At 37.9% G+C, this 21,952-nt stretch overlaps 1 protein-coding gene across 7 annotated transcripts in view; it reads left to right on the forward strand.

The window, feature by feature from the left end:
• The window catches only part of BCKDHB (branched chain keto acid dehydrogenase E1 subunit beta), a 229,634-nt gene that overhangs the window by 139,226 nt on the left and 68,456 nt on the right, over positions 1-21,952 (forward strand). For 4 of the 7 annotated variants that reach the window (XR_011422062.1, XM_005596803.4, XM_005596802.4 and 1 more), the window contains one exon: positions 21,839-21,925. The exons of the other annotated variants lie outside the window; for them this stretch is intronic. Coding sequence is in view for 3 of the 4 variants with exons in the window: in XM_005596803.4 (XP_005596860.2) it covers positions 21,839-21,925 (87 nt within the window). In the remaining variant the exon portion in view is untranslated. The remainder of the gene's footprint in view (positions 1-21,838; positions 21,926-21,952) is intronic. 7 annotated transcript variants of the gene reach the window in all.

Here is a 21,952-nt window from a genome sequence, read left to right on the forward strand (position 1 = left end):
ATCAGTACATGAATAGCAAACAACAAAAACTTACTCAGGCTGAGTTAAGCAAAGAAGCAGTCTATTTGGAAGGGTATCTTGTAATTTGTAGTTTGAGTACAACCTGAAGGACCAGGCCTATTGGAACTATGCCAAGGCACACTATATATATTATGTGCTTAGAATGGGTATAGATGGGAGTAGATGTTGGACCCTCAGTCCAAGCTCAGTTGGGTCAGTCCTGGAGCCGTTACTTCCAGCCTATGCACCGTCTAGCCCTCTCACCCCAGTGTGCCATGCAGGTGTTAATTTTTTGCATGTGCTGAGACTTAAAAACAGCTGGGAAGTGCCATGGAAAAACAGGGACAGAGCAGATCCAGAGATGAAGAAAGTTTGCAGAAATAGTGGATGGTCTTTTCAGGTGTCACTTTTGGGGTGAATGAGATTTTGATCCTTGTGCAAGCATGCTGTTTATTCATACATCAGCTTTCAGGAGAGAGTTTTATTAGCCTGATTCTTGGGCTGTGTGTCCATTCCTTGGTCAAGAGAAGGTGGGGCACTTGGACTGATAGCACCTCCAAGATGTCATCATACGGAGAGGGGATAATGTCCACAGGGAAAATCCCCTGAGGGAGAGAGTGCAGGCATGGTGGACAGGGAAAATAGCCACGTGTCACGTCGAGCCATCTCACTTTACCACACATAAAAATATTTCCCTTTTGATTTATTAATCACAGGTGATATTTGGCCCCAAATTCATGGCTGTATGTATAGTGTTTTTCTGAATATTATATAATTTTAATAATGAACCTTAGTGAAAGATTCTCAACCACAGCTTGTTTTTAATCTTAAAAGAGAAGATAGTAAGTTTTAGCTTTTATAGGTCACTAATTCCTGTCAAGGTTTCTAAAATTTAAATATTATTATTATTATTATTAACATAGAAATATGTTTTAAAAAATCTTCAGAACGCGAATTAAGTTGGCTAAGTTATCTTTAGGCAACATTTCGTAAGTAATCACTTGTCTGCTGAAATAATCACAGTCATTACTTAGTTTATTACAAAATAACTCTCGAAGACGCATCAGTGTACAACGTGCACATCAAGGACAGGCCAGAGAACCACCCTTCCCCTTTTTATAATCAAATCGAAGAAGGTGAAAATTTCTCCTCTGGTTTCTTAGTACCGTAATACATTGTTAGTGCTTTCATCTGTTACTATTTTATCCTAATCCTGTCCCCATCTCTTTCAGTGCATCTCTTGTTCTTTTCTCACGTGTTTTGGTTTTTTAAATCAGATTCTCTTTGAGAATTTGTTTTTCTCTCCAAATTCTGTATTATGGAGTGTGATTGTAAAGTAATGTGAATGATCTTTTTAGTTGTTCATAAACTAGCTTTAAAAATAATTCCAAGAGAAAAGTTCCAAAAAGGTGTTAAACAAAAGCTTAATGGTTAGAATAATGATATATTTGGGTAGTCTTTTGACAAACAATGTTCATTGTTTGTTTAAAAATGAGTCTGATTATATTATCACTGCAGGTTATATTTTTATACATACTTCTACATATTTGAAAAAATACATTCAGCAATCTTCTAGATTATAAAGTCCTTGAAGGCAGAGCCCAAGTGTTATTTGTGTTGATTTTGTCACTTTTTTGTTTTTGCTGACAGTATACTGCGCTCCATAAACTGCAGAATGGAAAAAAGTGCCATAGATAATTCTTTGTGAGGATTATAACGTAGTAATTGCTATTGGTTTTCTCAAAATCTATTAAAAGTAGCCAGCCTTCTACAGTTTTTCAGAAATGAATCTTCCATGAAAGGGTTTTCATATTTCATTCCTTTTTTTCTGTTGACATTGACCTCTGTTTTTGTATATGTAAAAATTGTTTTGGTATTAATTTCTAAATATTTTGGTTTACAAAAAATGACAACTTCAGGTCACTACAAAATAATTTATTGCTAAGGAACCTAACATTACTGTACAGCATGCAGTGGGGAGAAATTAAATATGGAGGGTACAGTCAGTTTTCCAAGTCATCAGATCATAAAACTGGAAGGATATTACTGCCATCCTAGAGCATACAGGGATGCAAGTCATGGGTTTGGCTCCCTGTGATTAGAGAACAATGGAAATTTAATTTCCCAAACTGGAATTGTGTGTATAATGTCCTATGGAGCATGGCTTGGCCTGCTGAACATAAAAAATATGCCTCATATATGCTGTTTAATGTTTCTTACTCTTATTAAAGAAAACGTAAAGTGTATAAAAATCTCAAATATATTATCCTAGTCACTAAAAATCCCAGTCACTCAGTTCTGACACTACCTGGAGATAGTGTCAGATCCCACAGGTTCAGGGCTTAGTCCCACAAAACTACCCTTACCCTACTTCAGAAGCCAATCTCAGGTAGTAGGTCCCTAGATTACCCACAACTTCTGACTTGGCTACAAATCAGAGGTTCCCATGACCCCTCCTCAGGTTCGAATAATTTGCTAGAGCAGCTCACAGAACTCAGGGAAACACTTACTTATGTTTAGCACTTTATTAAGGGATATGGTAAAGGATACAGATGACATCCCGATGAAGAGATCTATAAAGCGAGGTCTAGGAGGGTCCCAAATGCAGGAGTTGGGCTGCATCATCTTCCTGGAAGCTCTCTGAACCCTATGCTATTGGGGTGTTTATGGATGCTTCACTATGTAGGCTATGTAGGCTATGTAGTGATCGATCATTAGCTTCATTTTCAGTCCTTTTCCCTTCTCAGGCAAATGGGGAGCAGGGCTGAAAAATCCAAGTTTCTAATGATCATTCGATCTTTCTAGTGACCAGCTCTCATCCAGGAGCCATCCAGCAGCCCACCTAGAGTTGCCTCATTAGAACAGAAGACACTCCTATCACCCAGAAAATTACAAGGGTTTCAGGAGCTCTACGTCAGGAACTGGGGTCAAAGACCAAACACTAAAACAAGAGATTCTCCTCATACTCTTATCACTTAGGAAATTACAGGAGTTTCAGGAGCTGTGTGCCAGGAATTGGGGGTAGAAATCAAAATATATTTTCTTTTATCTCACACCCTCAAAGGCTGAAAGTTCTATAATATGCTTGTTTTTGAATTGAGAAACCGTTCGTTTCCCTTTGGGTTATGAGATTGGCAGCAAATAATAAGCTTAAGTCAATAGAATTTAAAATTGGCAAAAATAATTCATGTTATTTAACTTCTTCATTTAATGTAATTATATATATTTATATTAATCTATGGAAATGCATGTGTGTATGTATGTATATAGGTATATGTGTTTATGTATATATGTAGAGTTGTTAGGTTATCTAAGGAAACTTGAAGTTCACAAAGTCGCCAATTTGTGTAAAGCCTTTATAGTTTACCTTTTTATTTGGAAAGGAAATGGTCTCATGGTAGTTCTTTCTTGGTCTAACTGAATAGCACTCTTCTCTGTGTTGGTGAAATCAGGTAGCTCCTTATTTTAGGCTTCAGTCATACTTTCTAAATTAAATAGACTGTGGTTGATGTCTTCTGTTGACTGAGCTTTTCAGACAGGAGATATAATTGTTAATAATATTTGGCCATGATAAATGTAGTTGTCTCGTAGTACCTGGTTTTTTTTTTTTTTTTTGATGGCAGTGTGGTTCAGAACAGAGACTTCTAATTAGACAATTACTGGGTAACAGGAGAGGATGTTTTCAAATTTGTGTACTTATGGTAGATGGTTTTACTCTAAAATCTTGTAGTTTCCTGATGCAGTTTTGTAGTTTCTATAGTTGCTTACAAATGTGAATACCTACATTAAGAATAAATTTCAGACCAAGAAAGACAAATACTGTATGAGCTCATTGATATGTAGAATCTAAAAAACTGAACTCATTGAAACAGAACGGTGGTTGCTAGGGGTAGGAGAGGGGGAAATGGGTGAATGTGGTGAAAGGGTGCAAACTTCAAGTGATAAAATGAATGCATTCTGAGCATGTAATGTACACCTTGATGACTATAGTTAACAATACCGTATTGTATATTGGAAAGTTGCTAAGATTAGATTTTAAAAGTTCTCACTACGCACATACAAAATTGTGACTAGGTGAGATGATGTATGTGTTAACTAACCTTTATTGTGGTAGTCATTTCACAATATATACATATATCAAATTGTTGTTATACACCTTAAATTTCCATAATGTTGTATGTCAGTTATAGCTCAATAAAGCGGGGGAGGGGAAGAGAATAAATTTGCCCATTAGAGTTATAGTTTCTTTAATGTTATTTATTAGACTACTTTTAAAAAGGAAAAAAATTGTGATGTTTAGCTCTTCAACAAATGAGTACATTGAGCAGCTACTATGTACTGAGGCACGGAGGCGCAGCAATAAAAAGACAAAGTCCTTCCTGTCATGGGGCTTTTATTCTTACATTGGACTGATCGACTACTTTTCGTTTAAAATCCTAGTTTCTCTTGTCTTTAATTTCTCTCTCTCTCTCTCTCTCTCTGCCCACGCATACCTGAATACCCACCTCCAAAATAGATAGATACATATGCACACACATTATTCATATAATACTATGTACATATATGTGTATGTATATAACATAATGTAACAGTATATCTTATATGGGGCAACTCATATATATATTTTTATGTTTTTATGATAAAACCTATAAATGAAGGAATTCTTTGAAACAATAATGCACATTTTAAGAATTTGAATTTTGCCTTTAAATGTTCCCTATTATGTATCCCGAATTTTCCACTTAATGTCCTGGCTCTATAATGTCTGTCTTCCACGTTAATTTGTTCACAGACTTTCACCTTTTCTTGTTTGACTGAAACAAAACAGAGTGACTGATGAGGTATTCTCTCTGCCTCGAAATCCAGAAGTGTTCAAAGGTCAGTGACAAGCTCCGTTTTCACCAGCTCCTGGCCAGTTTTCATAGCGCAGGTGTCTGGGGAAGAAAGACCAACAAACGGAGCTGAGGGGTTTGTATTTCCAGGGGTTTTTGGAGCTGGAAGGGACTTCAGCACTTGTTCAACTCTGATTACAAATAGAGGACATGGTAATGGGTTAAGAGGCTTCCTTCTTTCTTTGGAAGGATACCAGAGCAAATCGTCAACAAAACTTTGTTATCCTTCCTTACAAAAGTCAACCTTGTGAGCATCTTTCCATCACTGGCCTGTAGTTCTGGGAATCAGCAGTTCTGAAGCAGCACACTGATTGCTGAGCTCCCGCTCCCCCCTCTTGTGCCTGTTGACAACTTGTTCTCCCTTGCTCTTTTGGTGGGTTTGGTGCATTGGGATTGAAGATAAGGGGCAGGCACCTCGTGGCTCTGAGCCTCACCCGAGCACCAGGAGAGTGAGAGTCTGCCTTTTCCCAACCCATGATTCCTGGTTTTGGGATTATCTTCTACAGCGATACCGATGAAGAGAATAGACAATGCGGGGTAACGTGACCATTTGTTCCATGATGGTGAGAGTTAGCAGACAAAGCAACAGTTCAACATCAACTAGTCCATTCTACCACAGATGCTCAAGTTGACGCATGAAGGCATAAACCATATTCTTCACTTTTATGCTGTAACTCTTTGGGTCATAATTCTCTCCCAAACTCCTCCTTAGAACTTTCTCCCAGGCTGGAGTCAATTAAAGTGGATGTCATTATGTCTCTACTTATGGCTTACTTTATTTGTATGTGTTTTTTTCTCAATATGAGGCCCTTGCTATATGATGTTCTGGGGGTGATATCCTCTCAGGACAACTAGGGATGGGGAATGCCCTATATTACGTGGACAAAGATCTTTAAACTTTATCGGGTCAGATCCTGTCTATGTTCTTAGCAATCTTTCTCTTTTGGGCTCCTGAGCCCAAAAGAATATGCTTAATATACTGTGTATATGAAATCAAAGTAGTTAAAGCAATATAGGTAGTTCTATTATCTCCTTGTTTTGATTCTCTCTCAAGGACTAAGATTCAAGAGGTGACATTACATTAATGTTATTGATATAAATTTTATTGCTTTGTTTTTTATATGTTCTCTGAAATTTCTTTTGTTTATGGTTGTGTAAGAGCTATATGCATAAGTAGTTTAGATTTTTATTTTGTGCACGTTTAAGTATCATAAGAATAATTTGTTTTTAAATTAGTTTTGAGAATTTTTCTTCTAAAGGAGATTTATCTGAACATTATTGAAGTTGAGAAACATTGGACAAGGGCCTCTGAGTGCAGTTTGCAAAGTACTAGCCCTGGAAAAGCAAACGCTCCTCTTTCTGGTGACGCCTACTTCCTGGGGACCCATCAGGCCCACCGTATTGCTCATTGCTGAAACTGGATGGTGATCTTGGGCCTGTAGTTACATACTCTGCACTCACTGAGGGCTTGGAGTCTGTTAGAACCCAAAGGTTGCCTTAGAAATCTCTTAATTCAAATGAGGCTCAAATTTGATTGGGTATAATAATCTTCATTTGATCCTCAAAGTTTATATTGCTCACATTTGCTATGGTCATCTATCCTCTGAAGACTAATTTCTCAGTCCTTAAGTTTGTGATAGGATAATTTGGTGGTGGTGATGCTGGTGATGATAAAATAATGGCAGCAGCTGTCCTTTGGAGAGTGCCTTCCACTGCCAGGCATGTCAGGTATGGAATTAGTGCTTCTCAACCTTGGAAGTAGCTGATATCATCCCCATTTTGCAGATGAAAATCTAGGCTCAGAAGTTAGTTTACGTACCTTAAGGTACAAAACTGGTAAATAGAGGTGCTAGATTTATTTTTAACCTGAGTCTTTCTGCCTTTTCTCCCTCTGCCCCCTCATCATCACCTATGTGCATGTCACTGTTTATATTGTCTCTATTTCAAAACTAAATATATGTTTCTTAAAGGATCAGAATGTATGTTAGGGGCACTATTTGAGAATTGGACTTCTCTGTACAGTTTTTTACATAAAAATGGTTATTTCAAAATAGATGCCAGGTCTCTGATCTTGTTTTCTGGTTGATTTATCTTGTGGTTTTAAAAAGTAGTGCCAGAGGTTGGCCCTGTGGCCAAGTGGTTATGTCCTTGTGCTCCGTTTTGGTGGCCTAGGGTTTCACTGGTTCAGATCCTGGGCACGGACATCACTCATCAGGCTATGCTGAGGTGGCGTCCCACATAGCAGAACCAGAAGGACCTACAACTAGAATGGACAGCTGTGTACTGGGGGCCTTTGGGGAAAAGAAGAAGAAAAAAAAGAAGATTGGCAACAGATGTTAGCTCAGGTGCCAATCTTTAAAAAAAAAAGTAGTGCTAAAACAGTTCAATTTTGAAGATATGTTTATTAATATTACTGGTCTTACAACTTAATTTTATTAAGGAACCATACTGGGCTCTTAATGGCCACTGCTTATTGAGAATTTGCAGATTTATGTCTCGAATGTCTTTCCCCAGCCACCCTCCCTGCCCACTGCCTTGCTCAGTGAGCAGAATAATTCGCTGCTCCAGGCCAGCTGCAATATTATGGTTTTGGTGTCAGTCATGCAGAGGTAGCCATGTTCCAATTTCAGAATTATGGTTGGCTGTCCTGCTGTAAAGTGATATGCTCTGGCATCATGAAGCTGTGGGACTGGGGAGCAATAATATTGAAGGTTACATTACTCTTCTACCCCCATGGAGGTTGCCTGGTTTCATTTGAAGCTGTAGTTTAAAATATGAACTTCAAATAGGATGGATAAAAAAGTGTGAAAAAAGATGTGCACATAAACACAAGCACACATATTTTATAGGTCATACTTTTTTTTAATAGATGTGAGAAATGATTATTTTTCTTTAAGACAAAGATTTATTAGAGTGATTTCTTATATGTTCTTTAGGGCTATGGATAGTCAAAAGAATAATAAAACCCTAATTTGTTTCCTTAATTTATTGAGAATAATCATAACATTAATCACCATAAGAACTAAAGGAGTGGTATATAATAATTTCAAAAACATCCATGTATGTGCTTAATAGAAATTAGTTTGTGACTAGTAAAGGCCAGAACCCAATCTGAGCATTGTTTGTCAATCTAGTTAAGATGTGTCGAGTAGGGGTTGGTGACCTGTGGAGGATGGCAGTAGTGATGGTGAGGCAATGAACGTCCATCACCCTGAGCCACATCCTGATTCTGTGAGGAGAAGTTCACAGTCTTATCCTCATCATTTTGATCTGCATTTCCCAGCTCTTTCTCTGTGTGGGTCCTGGAATAAACCTGATTATTTTCATGGTGCCACCTTCATTCTCTTCCACTTTAACATGGTTGTGGTGGTGTCTGTGCTTCCTCTTCATACCTGTTCTTTGTGGCAAAGACAGACATACCAGCTTTGGACATCACTCTCACTGCTCTTGGCTGGCCCAGCTCCCAGTACTGATGGCCAAAGTTAGCAGTTGACATTTTCAAAAACCAGTGGGGAGTGGCCAGCCCAGTGGCGGAGTGGTTGAGTTCCCAATGTTCCGCTTTGGTGGCCTGGGGTTTGCCAGCCTGGATCCCGGGTGCGGACCTATGCATCCATTTATCAAGCCATGCTGTGGTGGCATCTCATGTATAAAGTAGAGGAAGATGGGCACGGATGTTAGCTCAGGGCCAGTCTTCCTTGGCAAAAAGAGGAGGATTGGCAGCAGATGTTAGCTCAGGACTAATCTTACTCCAAAAAACCCCCCCAAAAAACAAAACTAGTGGGGAGGGTTGTGTATGTGGGGGGGGGGGGTTTAAAAAAGAATTCTATAGATTCCCTTTTATCTAAGAAAATTTTCTAGGAAATTATATTTTTGATAGACTTATTAAAACTTATTTTAATCCATAAAAATGCGTCTCATCTATTGCAGATATTCTTGGTACAATATTTCTCCTATGTAAGACAAAAAATAATTGGCAAACTGATTTTCCCTCTATCACTAGCGTATAAAAACGTTGGTGGGCTCCTGGTGAGCACTCGAAGGACACTGAGGATGCTTCAGCAGACAGTGTTACCAGGTGCGGGTGGGGCAGTGTTTCAGAGCTAGAGGCTGCTTTTTTCCTGCACATTTCAAATGTCCAATGCTGTAATTGGCCAGTTATGATGTCATTTTGGAACATACAGCAGGACTACTGAAAACTTAAAGTTACATGTTATCTTGGATAGCTTATTGTTTTCCTGGGTTTTAGAAACACGTGGTGAAGCAGCGGCTCAGATGTCTTTCTTTTGAAACCCTGGGTCTGCTCTGCTAAATGTAACGTTCAACAACATGGATGTTTATACTGGTAAATATCCGCAAGATGTCTGGGAAGGCCAGAATGGAAGGCTGCCTAATTCAGTGTATAATTTTGTGGGTAAAGATAACATGGCAGAAAGTGCATCTTGACATTTGAAAAGAAGTGTCGTTTCACCAAAAAGATGTTTCCTTAAAGTGTAGGTTGCAAATTCTTGGGAAGAATCCAGCCTGGAGACATATTTTGCTTGGCTTTCACAGTATTTTTTTTTTTTTTTTTTAATGAGTTTGACCACCTAAGTTGGAGGGAGTTCTTGGTTGTCCACACTACCCGCCACTTGTTATTGCCTCAGCTGCACACAGTGCTTCCGAGTCCTGGAACATTTGTGTCCCTTCTAAGGGAAGATCTGTGGGCAGTCTCTGATTCCTGTGCCTTATCCTTTAAGTTTCTCACACTGAGAAAAGAAGCCTCCTTTCCTTCCTCCTAGTCCTTGCCCCTCTTGGCTCCAGTCCCAGTTCAGGCAACAGCAGACCCCAGGCGGACTTCAGGAAAGGAAAATGGAAGGAGAGGGCGAGGAAGGGCTGTCTGTGCCCTTCTAGCAGTGGTCCTTGGCTGTCTGAGGGGAGAGGGAACCTGGGGAAAGCCTCCTCACTGCCATGCTGTGGCCAGGGGAGGAGGAGAAAAGACACCTCTTGTTACTCATCTTGCCTTCCTGCCTGCTCGCTTCTTGCTCCTGAATTTTTCTGACACTTGCAGCAGAGGCCAATTTATCCATGCTCATTCATTCAGCGTGTAGTTTCAGTCGTTCAGTCTGCTGACTGTGGAGCACTATACTGGACAGCGGACGGCAGTCGGGAAGATACACAGATCCCCAGCCTACCACTCTTGGGTTGCAGCCTCCTCTGGAGATCCCAGGGTATAACCTCGGAGAGCAGGGAGAGACTAAATTGAGGCAAACCACTCCAGATTGACAGGTGACAGTTTTAATTAGCAAGGGAACTTGCTTATAAGGCTTGTCTTGAGTGGCTGCAAGATATGCAGATTTATGCACCTCCCTACTAGAATCTTAAAAACTTATATAGAGGCTTTAACTGGACTGAGTTATGTACACAGGAGGCCTTAACTGGGTTTGGTCACACACCCAGTCCAGATAGTCTCATCACTGCATTCCTATCTCAAGGCTGTGTCCTTGGGGCAGCTTCCGGGAATGGGGAACGCAAGCAGGGCACACATTCCAAAGACAGGGGAGGGGAAAGGAGCCTCCAATTGCCCAGGTCCAACTTGAGGGTCAACTGGCAGTCACGTCTTCTTGACCTCCAACAATCACCACTGTGGGTTTGAGTTTTATTAGTGTGGTGTTAGTTCCCACGTGAGACTTTCACATCTCATCTGAATCCTTCTTCACCCAGTCTTATGGTCTCCCTAGATTTTTTAGTCTTACCTCTCGGAGGTTAGATCTTATACTCTCTTAAGAATACACGATAGTTGCTGAACACTTTCATGTGGATCTTGAATAGATCATTTTCAGAGGCTTGCTTTTCCTTTGCGTGATCAGAATAGTTTTAAGCATTTTCTTTTCAGCAGGTTCTGTAGTTTACTCTGTTTTGCTTCCTGTACTCATCTTTGAATAGGGTGATATCATTTTGTCCAGACTCATTTGCCAATAAGCAGACTGTGGGGGTTCACTTTGATCCTGCTCTGTTTGTTTGCTGGGAGAATCCCCTTCTCAAATTTCCAAGCCCAAGGGTTGGCCGTGCAGCTCCTAGGCTGATCATCCAGGCCAGGAGCTCTGCTTACAGGTCAGACTGCTCCTACGCTGCCAGCCATTGACCTGCTTCTCTGCCATTCTGAACAAGAAGTTACACACTCAGGGGCCTGAGGAAATTAGGCAGATGGAACAAAATCATTGAAGCCCTTGGTTTTAGGCAGTATGCAGCATAAGGTAGCTGTGGAAGGCATTTAAATGCAATATTTCTAAAGTGCTTTGCCCTTTTAAACAGAATTTGCCCATGAGCTAAATATGGTATTTGAGTCTTTAATGTGAGACCCTGGTTCTAAAAGAGTGTTTTAAAAATTTTTTGACTCAGTACACACACATGATTATTTTAAAGCAGAAGTCCAATATTTTACATCTTTTGGATTCTCAGTTAGAACTGAGATTGCTTATTCTAGAAATCTGAACATTTATTAGCTGTTGACACATATATTCCCCAAATGTTTTTCAAAAGATTCATACCAGTTTACATTGCATAGGAAATGTAAGAAAGATATTACTGTACCCTTTCCAGAATTTAAATTTAAATTATTTTGTGACTTTAATGGATGAGGTGCTGTTTTATTCTTATCTTTTAAAACTATTAGAATGATGGAACATTTTCATTGGTTAGTAGTGATATTTTATCTTTTATAATAATTTTTATTCATAAGTAATTTAGCAAAAAGACCAATTTAGGATAAGATAGGTTAAGCAAAAAGTCTTCTTAGAGCCCTCCTCAAAAAATGACTTTATCATTTACAATCTAAGTTATTATAGATGTGTCACTTTTTGTGGTATAATGGCCATAATTACCTTACTCTATTGTATTAGTCTTTGTCAATAAAAAAAGTTGCAGAATAGAGAATTGTAAATCAAATAGGAATGGATTATTAATATTTTTTTGGTTTACAGGGAAAGAAAATTTCAGAGTTCTTTCCTTGAAAATAAAGTAGGGCTTAAATCTAGATATAAATTGATTTTTAAGTATTGAATTACATTTCTGGACAAGTATTATTATTGCATTTTTAACTTCTCACTAATATTCTATTAGCAATGAATTTTGATACTATAATACTAGACCTCGAGAGTTCTGTGCCTCTGTGCCCTCAGCTTCTCTATCAAATAATCAATGAATGTTTTGTAGTCAGATATTTCCATTTGTACTATAGGGATTTTTTTGCCCTGAATTCACCTGTCCTGTAATTTCTCCCCATGATCTTTGTTTTAATGAAAATAGGAAATTTATGTACTTTATTTCTCTCTGCGCCATCTTAGTTGTATATAGTCAAAAATATATGTGTAGCTTTTGCTAGAAACATTCTTTGAGTTTTACTATACCACTTTTTTTGAGTCATAAAAAAGACCCAAAAGATTTTAAGCCTTGCCCTTGTATTATGATCTACACATGATTTTTGTTTCGTAATGGACTAAAAATCCATTTACTCCAACATAATTGGACCAGGTTTTAGAAAATAAAGGCATTTATCCATGGTGATACAGAAGTGTAGCAGTGTTTATACTTTTGATCATTCCTCAGAGAAGTATTACCTTGGTAGACAACCAACTGGCTTTAGGGCAAATTGTACCCTTGATATGTGCTTAAAACAGCAGTGTAGAATGCAGCTGGCTGACAGCTTGGTTTTGGTTTGGGTCACCTTCTGATTATTCACGGGATGCTGGGAGCATGGGGGATGATGTCAGTTTCTACCCTTTAGAAGTCTTATGATGGCCAGACATAGTATGTCCCTCTGTTGTCAACACTTGAGAAAAGTTTGCCAAATGGAGACTTTTGAATAGAAAAGGAGAGGATATTAAGAATTGTTGTTGGTTTTAAGAAGAGAAAAATTCATTTTTTCAATGTTATTTTAGAAAAGACCTTAGGAGTTGAAATTTACAATTCTAAGAAAACTTTTTTTGTTTTAACGAAAACAACTTGATTTTTACTTTCGGTATTCTGCCTTAACAATCTTTAAATTAGTTTATTTCTTGTAAATCTTTAAGTTAGTTTACTTCTTGTATTGTGGCAACTCATATCACAGCCCTTTAGGAACCTGGGTTAATTCATGTTTGTTTCACATGTGAGCATGGGCACATGTGAATGGCTCAAGAAATTGTTTTCGACATGAACCAATGACCTTTGGAATTCATGCAACTTTAAAAGTTAGTTGGGAGATTGCATATAACACTCAGGATGATGAAGGTGATTTTCTTTTGTGCCAGTGTTGCAAACTTTCTTAGTTGACATTATTCTATCTCCTAATTACCGGCAAAGTGTGGAGCAAAGATCCGAGGCTCAGAAGGTTCTAGAGTATGTAACTCCATTGTTTCTTGGGCAGTGGACTACAGCTGTTTTTACTGTTTATAAGTTATCTTTGTGATTCTCGTTAGCTGATTTACCACTGAAGATTTTTCAGGAGAGGAGTGCTGTTATAGATAATCAATCTGGCAAAGGATCTGTTGGACATTAGTGACCTTAGGAAAAATGTCCTTGTGTCTGTTTCAGAATGGAGGATAGTGAGGAAACCAGATATGATGCTTTTTCAGGAAAGAGGACATGATGAACAATTGAGTTTTATTATATATTTTTCCACATGAAATATCGTATTCTGAAAAGATTTTATTTCCAGTCCCAAAAGGGATCAATTTAAGAAATTTGATGTACTAATCACTTTAAAACACTATCTGTATCAACAACAAAAATCAAACAGCCTGAGTAAAAAATTAAAAAGAAAAAGAGTAAAACATCACTAATCATTAAACATCACTAATCATTAGGGAAATACGCATCAAAACCACAGTGAAATACCACCCTACACCCATTAGGATGGCTTCTATCAAAAAAACAGAAAATAGCAAGTGTTGGTGAAGATGTAGAGAAATTGGAACCCCTGTATGTTGGTGGTGGGAATGTAAAATAGTGCATCTGCTGTGGAAACCGGTATGGTTATTCCTAAAAAAATTAGACATAGTATTACCATGTGATCAGCAATTCCACTTCTAGGTTTATATCTAAGAGAAGTGAAAGCAGAGACTCAAACAAATATTTGTGCAATTTGTTCATAGCAGCATTATTCACAATAGCCAAAAGGTGGAAGTGATCCAAGTCTCTGAGAGATGAATGGATAAACAAAATTCAGTCTGTACATACAATGGAATATTATTCAGCCTAAGGAGAGAAATTTTGTCACATGCTACAACATGGATGACCCTTGAAGACATGATGCTAAGTGAAATAAGCCAATCACAAAAGGACAGATATTCTATGATTTTACTGATAGGAGGTTGTAGAGTAGACAAACTCATAGAGACAGAAAGTAGAATGGTGGTTACCAGGGGCAGGGGTGGGGGAGGAATGGGGAGTTAGTGTTTAATTGGGACAGGTTTCACTTGGGGAAGATGAAAAAGTTCTGGAGATGTATGGCAGTATTGGTTATACAGCAGTGTGAATATGCTTAATGCCACAGAACTGTACAGTTAAAAATGGTTAGAATGGTAAAACAAACAAAACCATGTTTATGGAATTTTTCAGTCAGCCCGTAATTATAACGTAGATGCTAAACTGGGTACGTGAGTTATCTGTGAATTATCAACCCCTTCCCCCAACACACAATATGTATGTAATACCACGGTAACAAAATAATGTTACTTGAAGGAAGATAAACTGCCTGAGTTAACGAATAATAGATGGAGTGGAATGGTTCTGCCAGTGGTCTTTGCTGTTGGGTCAGGTCCTAGATTTGCCAAGTAGTGTGTAGTAGCTATTGTACTCTCACTTTTTCATTTATTACAAGAATATAAGCATATTTACAGTGAGGTTTTAGTTATGTGGTACTTCTGAATGCTTCCTGCTGTTGCAAACTCCAAGGGAAAAGCCTGGCAGAGCTCGGGATGATTCTAAGAAGATGTAAAAGATAAAGCGGGCTGATTGTGTTTCCACAGTACAGCTTGGCTTCTTTAACAGTTTTTAACAATTTTCTGAAATTCTACAACATGGAAATCAAGAATATTAATATCCAAATGATGTGTTATAATTTCTTCTATTCATAAAAAGAAATGGATAAGAGTTGAAGTGGAGACTGAGTACAAGTTTATGAGAATATTTAAAATCCTGCTGAAATATGATAGGGCATGATAAGAATGCAGATACAAAACCAGCTTAAGAAGTGGCTTCTTCAATCTTTGAAAAATTGTTTTGGCACACAAAAAAATTATTTTGATACTTGTAGGTGGTTATGCTTTACTTGATGTTTGAACGAATGGGGAAAATGAAAAAGAACTTTTAAGACATTTATTTACATAATTACCCGTGTTTAACTACTTATGTAATACATGTCCACCAGTCCAGTACAATGCTTTTATCATGATGGTAACATGACCTTTTGTCAATAGGAAAAGAAAATTTATGTTCAGTAGCGAGAAAAGAAAATGTTCAGTACCAAGGAAAGAAAACGTTCTGCATATTTGTTGCAATCATGCATTTAAAAAAAGGTGTACATAAAAACAGAAACATACCCTGTATCGCTAACTCCTTGTTCTAAAACCAATCTGGAGTAAGAAAAATAAGTGGAAAATCTGGCCCAGGGTGGCCCTCTATCAGAAGTAGAGCAATGAGTAGAGCTGATTTTTTTTTAGGACTTCCCTTTAATGCCTTTTATGGCGCTATCACTCCCTGCTATGAGCTTAAAGGTATCACAGAATTGGAGGCTTGTTAGTGATTCATTTAAATCACTGTCATGCTTTTTTTAAAAAAATCAATATGAAGATTTATTCAGCATCCATATCCACAACCATATATTAGTATTGTGGAGGTAGAGGATACTTGGTACTTTCTGAATTTTGTGTCTGCTGGAGGAGACAGTATAGACCCCTGCCTCCCGTGAAAAAGAATACTTTCCAAAACACAAAACAAAGGTGCTTAGGTACTTTTTCAAACTGTCTTTTAAAATAGTATATTCATTCGTCCCAAAATGATAAAATGAGCATAATTTACTCAATTTATTGCATATTTGTCTATGCTATGTTCTGCAATAGACACAAATAGAAATGAGTCCCCATTTTCAAATTTGTGGTTGGAAGGGGTAGTGAGACAGACGTACACAGGGCTAGCCTGCGAGGTAGACTGCTAGTGTTCCTAAGAGAGGTGTAGCAGTGGCTGCTGCCTTGACCCGAGTACTTCAGGCTTGTCCTGGCACCCTGGCTTTAGGTTTCATAGAAAATCCTTGCATTGTCGGCTACCTCACATTCTCTTAGGAAAGGGTCATAGAATATATATAAATGACGAGAAAAGAAGGAAGAAGATACCACGGGGTTTAAAATAAGGGAAAACCTAGCTGGTTGGGGGGACCAAGGAGGAGGGGTTGTATGAGATGGGTCTGGAGGGAGGGAGAGAATGTCTGCCGATTTGGGGAAGGAAGTCGGGGCAGGAAAGCATAGGTCACATTGCCAGAGTGGCGAGAGGCCTGACGTGACTGGAGCCTGGAGGGGCTGTAGGGAAACGAGCTCGAAAGGTACAGTTGATTGACAGAAACATGTTCAGCTGACACTTTTTGAAGTAGCGTTCAGAAAGATGTCCACTTTAAAGTTGTGCAAAAGTGGTTTTTCCTAGGTTCTTCAGTGTTTCAGCTCTGCTGATATGAATAATTCAGGCAAGAACGTACTAGTGAGGATGTCTGAAATTTTCCCAGGCAGTCTGTGCCTTTGTCAGTATTATTTGCTCGTTCTTCTCCTGTGTTGACTTTACTCGGTTCTCTATGCTCTGCTGGCTCCCTTACCTTTTTTTTCCACATGTGTAATAAAGCTCTGAGGACTTAGTTTTTCTCAGTTTATACCACCTTCCTATAATTCCAAAGTATTTGTAACCCCGTCACTAATATCCTGGCCAAAATGGACTTTTCCGAACTTTATCTGGAGTTCACGACTGTTGTTTCTCTTTTCGCATCGGTATTTCTCCAGGGCAATATTAGCCCACGGTCTGATTGTGTATCAAGGTCATGCTGATTAATAATAGTTACTAGGCATATATTAATACATTTGTTAGCCTGTGGTCAGTTGTGAGGTTTTCCTGGCTAACGTTTCAAATGCGTTTGGCTACTAAGCAAGAAAACATTTCAAAAACTGAATTAATTTGCAATGATATTTGAAGCTAATCAAAAACATGTCCTTAATGATTCTAGATTATATAAACAATTATTGATTAATATGTTGTTGATGAATGAAACACAGGTGTGTGATTTTACTATTGCTTCTGCTTATGTGTATTTATAATCAGATTTGATTTAAACATCAAGGATTTGATGTTTCTTTTACTTCTCATTAGCTTTATATTCAGATAGAAAATGTTAAAAGGGGTATCAACTACCAGTCCTCCTTGTCTTATCAGCAGTCGGAATAGGCTGCTGAACTTGGTGTTGATCAAGTTGAATTGCTCTGGAGGGAGGAAATCTTGCTATAGATTCTGAGTAAGAAATAAAAAAGTGTTCTTGCTTTTTGACTGTCGGTGTTGCACTTTTAGGCGTGTGCAAGCTGAATGGTCTGCCTGTCTGCATCATTTTCTCCTGGAATGACAGCTTAACCCTTTTCCTGGTTGGATTGTGTTAAAATCTTTAAAGGCTACATTCACTAAAACATATGTCCAATGTTTGGGCAGCCAAAATCTGTGCACTCATTTTAATGGAGTATAACTTAGCAACTTGGCTATTACCACAGATATCTTATTGTTAAAGCTACATTAAAATATCCTCAATTTGGAGTCTATTTCATATTTAAATTGTTCTGGGATGTGCTGAAGTATACTTTCACACTATGTTAAAAATGGACTCTGCTCAGAAAGCAATAGCTTAAGTAACCAAGGACGTGCTTAAAATTATTTTAATAGATTTTTACCTAACTTTTCTTGAGTGGACCGTAGTCAGAGCATTGTACGGGGCATCCTGCATGGCTAACTCGAAGTTATGGCCATTAGTAATGATGTCTGGGCAATGGGGAAAAGTCATGGAGTAGCCAAACCAGGGGACAAGATATCTTCAAGGTTCCATTGGCACTGGGGTATCGTGGTCTGTCTGTTGTTGGCAATGTCATCCTGTGTTTGCTGTTGATTTTGACAACTCCTCTTATGCTAGGATGCTGCTGATTCCCTGGGGAGGGGATGATTAACTGAAAGAGTGAGAATCCGTGGAGAAATCCTGGACAGACCAGTGCTGACGGACTTAACAGCCACAGGCTGTTTTCCTCCTAGCCTTTCAGAATTGTTTAAGTTTTCTTGACAAATCTTCTCAATCCCTTGTAGGGAACAAAACCTTTTTGTTTTGTGGTAAGATGACACAGAGAACAGTTATTCACAGTCCTTGTCTTTAATTGGCTCAGCTTTCCCTGGTGCCATTTGTCCCTCTAGTTCGCTGGTGCTCCATCTGCCGAAGGCCGGAATCCTGGAGCCGGGCTTAGTGGCAAGAAGTGGAAGAAGCAGATTCTGGAAAATCCAGCCTTACGTGATCTTTCCTGGCTTTGATAGCTTCAGCTTTCATATTGAAAAGTTGTATAAACCCTTAAAAATTGTTTTCAAGTGGAGAAATACATTTATCTCAGAAGAAAACTTGAAAGCTTTAAAAATTATTTTCTTCTAAAGAAAACGAATTTTAAAGTATTATTAGTATTTATATCTATAGTTATTTATTTTAAAATGGTTAACAGCTATTTCCATCGAAAAGCACCATATTAATTTTTACTAAGTATGTCAAAATGCTGAATTTGGCTAGGAAAATTTCCTGGCAGTTGTATATCATTGTGTCTAAATGTATGAAAATTAAATGCCTGTTAAAGTTGACAAAAAAATGTAGTTTAATCAGAATATCTAATTGAATCACAAAGAATAGAAAGAGTAACACTCTCTTCAATTTTGCAGATTCCTAAGAATCTCATTATCATAATATTAGGTATTAATAATTTCCAAGATAGCATAGAAAAGAAGCAATCTTCAGAAATTTTGGTGAATTAAAATTGTGAATGATAAAAAGCACATACCATGTTGAATTTGTATTATAGCTTACAAAATCATTGAACTATATTTATAGACTAAATCTTTAATAATGTATGCTAATTCTTTGAGGTTGTGACTTTGAAAATATCAGTGTTACTTCCAAATTTGGGCATTTTTCAGAATTTTGGTGTAACTTGATTTTATACATTTTAATGCTTTTCAAATAGAGGATTTTAATCAAGAAGAAAAAAGAAACAGAGACTTTCCAAATTAAATGAAATAATCAATGTAAAATGCTCAGCTCAGAGCCCGACACATAGCAAGTCCTGTGACAATCAGTTTGTTTATAATTATGATCCTTATTTCTGACTCCTATCTTCCTGCCACACTGTTTCTCTCTTACTGCTTTGTATACTGACAATTTCCGTAAACTCACAGCATTATTACTTTTCATTGTGTCTACCCTCTAGCTCTTGGTGTTTTAGAAATTTCTGGAATTATTTCCATAACAGTCAGCGTAACTCCTGACCCAAGAACACCTGTTGAGATAACACACATACAGCGGTGTTGAAGAACTTCACCTTCTCTGACACCAGTAGCTTATCTCCTATTTTATCTAGGATCCAACAGCTTGAGGGTCAAGAGATGATTTGGATGTGACCCTGACGGACAGCAGAGCATACAGAGACTGGCATGGGAAGGCTGACTCCCTGTGTCATTACTGTCCCTATTTGCTGCTGGAGTTTGGGACCTCAGGGTTCCTTTGTATCTGAAGCTAGTCCTCAGATACCACAGAAAACATTGTTATGTGTTTTGAGGAGATTATGACTGCAACGTAACATGTATTTGTTACCTTCAGCATTAATTCAAGGGCTTTCCCTTTATTTTTATTTTAGACTTATTGAGAATACTTGCAATAATGTAAAAGTACTTTTAAAAAGTTTTGATAGTTTGGAATGAATCCTTTGAGACTGTTTATGTGCACTTGTCAGCTCAATATATATAGCTACCTGTATTGGTGTTCCCACTGCTGTGGTGGTGGTTTTTCCACAAAAATGAGATTATCTTGTTCTGCAACTTGCTTATTTTACCAATTAACTATGGGCATCATTCTATGTCCCCAGTCTTTTTCATGGCTGTGTAATACTCTACTGTATTGATGTATCTTGGTTTATTTAGCCTTTCTTCTGGCTGAAGGATGCTCAGAGGCTCTCTGGATTTCATCTGCTTACACATCGTGTTGCATGAACTCGGAGAGCTGGAAGCTTTGTGCTGGGGACATCTGTGCCTAGTTATTCCACTACACTTTACAGGCTATAGGAAGCCTAGGATGTTTGCCCTGGTTGCTTATTGGCCTTCTGGGACCATTCTGAAGGTCGTCATTTGATCTTGGATAGGCCTCAGCTCAGATAAAAAGGACCAGTTCTGTTGTGTTGTGTTTTAAGGTAACAGCAGCATTTTTATAGACGTTTCTCATTTCTACCCACTAGAAACTTAAGATGCACTCTCTAGCTGGGATGGATTTCGGTTATGTCATCCTGAGACATTTTTATGTTGGCAGAGCGTGGAGTTTCAGAGCCATGAGAAAGGTCTGATTGTCAAATCTGTTTTTTTAATTGATGGTCCTTAAAGTCAAGGCACCTTTTTAGAGAGTACTTTGAGAATATATTTGTTTTTTCGTGATTGTGGAATATTTGTGTATCCTTATATTTCTAACCAGGTACATTGAAATTTAATCTGTGACATTCACAATTGGCATAATTAATCACAGTCATAAAATCTAAATACCAGTATTCCATCGTTAGCATTTTATTGGGGTGGGGATGGTATTCATTAAGGTGTTCATAAAATTTTATGTTCTTCAGTCACTATTTACTTGGTAGATACGATACGGTAACTTATTTTTGTCATGGCTACTGGCCATATTGTGGCGTTTAACATCTCTTGGCTGAAACTGCTGCATGCTTTTAAAATTCTCAATCTAATTGCCTAGAATGAAGGAAATCTTTTCATTTATATACATGCTTTTGCTTGGAAGATTTCATATTCATAAAATAGTAATGTAGAATTTAAGGAGAGTGACATCAAATTATTAGAAATGTACAGGGGAAATTGCCGCTTCTCTTTGGTAATATGGTAATTGTTCAACATATTTTCAGCAATAACTTGTTGATTTTAGTATTTTTTACCTTCCAACACAGCTGGCATCCCACTGTGATAGCATAGCTGTACTTTTTGATTTAGTATTGTACCGAATATATCATGCACAGTGTGAACACCCACGCTGAGCCAGTATTGAGAATATGTCCTTATTGTTCATGACATTTTCTGTGTTAAGTGGAGTTGTGCTCGTTAACCAGATTTTAGCGCTCATGAACGAAGAGGGTTGTAACTCTGTGACTTTTGCAATGATTCCTCCTGCAGGTTTCCTGGAATATCTCGTTGCCTGAGCTTTTCCTTTGCTACAACTTTTACATGCTGTTTTTGTGTTTTCCTTCTCCATACAGCACTATTTCGTAAGACTAATTGTGTATGTACAAATATATTCCAAAATGAACAAAAAAGCACTTTCATTCTTAAGGTTGAAGAAAAAAATGATGTTGAAATTTGAAAATGTGAGATACAGTAATTCAGTATATAGCACAAAACTATTTTAGAGTACTGGGAATGCATTTTTAATGACATGCATGGAATTATGTCTCATTTTTCTTTTGTGCTAGAATTATAAATTATATTGAAAAATTTTTTGAAATTCAAGAAACAAGTGACTGTCCAGTTGAAAGGGAGTTGTAATTTAGTTGGCGTGAAATTGAATTACTAACTTTTAGTTATTTACTGAATTTAAATAATTTTTATTACTTAAAGCTATCATCATATACTTGAAATACGTATTCTCTTCAACATCACTTTTTCCTTTTCTCTTTCAGTCTGTGATCAAAACAGGGCGACTGCTGGTCAGTCACGAGGCTCCCTTGACGGGCGGCTTTGCTTCCGAGATCAGCTCGACCGTTCAGGTGGAGTAACTTTTTGGCACTGGTTTT

The sequence above is a fragment of the Equus caballus genome, chromosome 10, assembly GCF_041296265.1.
Source record: "Equus caballus isolate H_3958 breed thoroughbred chromosome 10, TB-T2T, whole genome shotgun sequence".
NCBI classification, from domain to species: domain Eukaryota; kingdom Metazoa; phylum Chordata; class Mammalia; order Perissodactyla; family Equidae; genus Equus; species Equus caballus.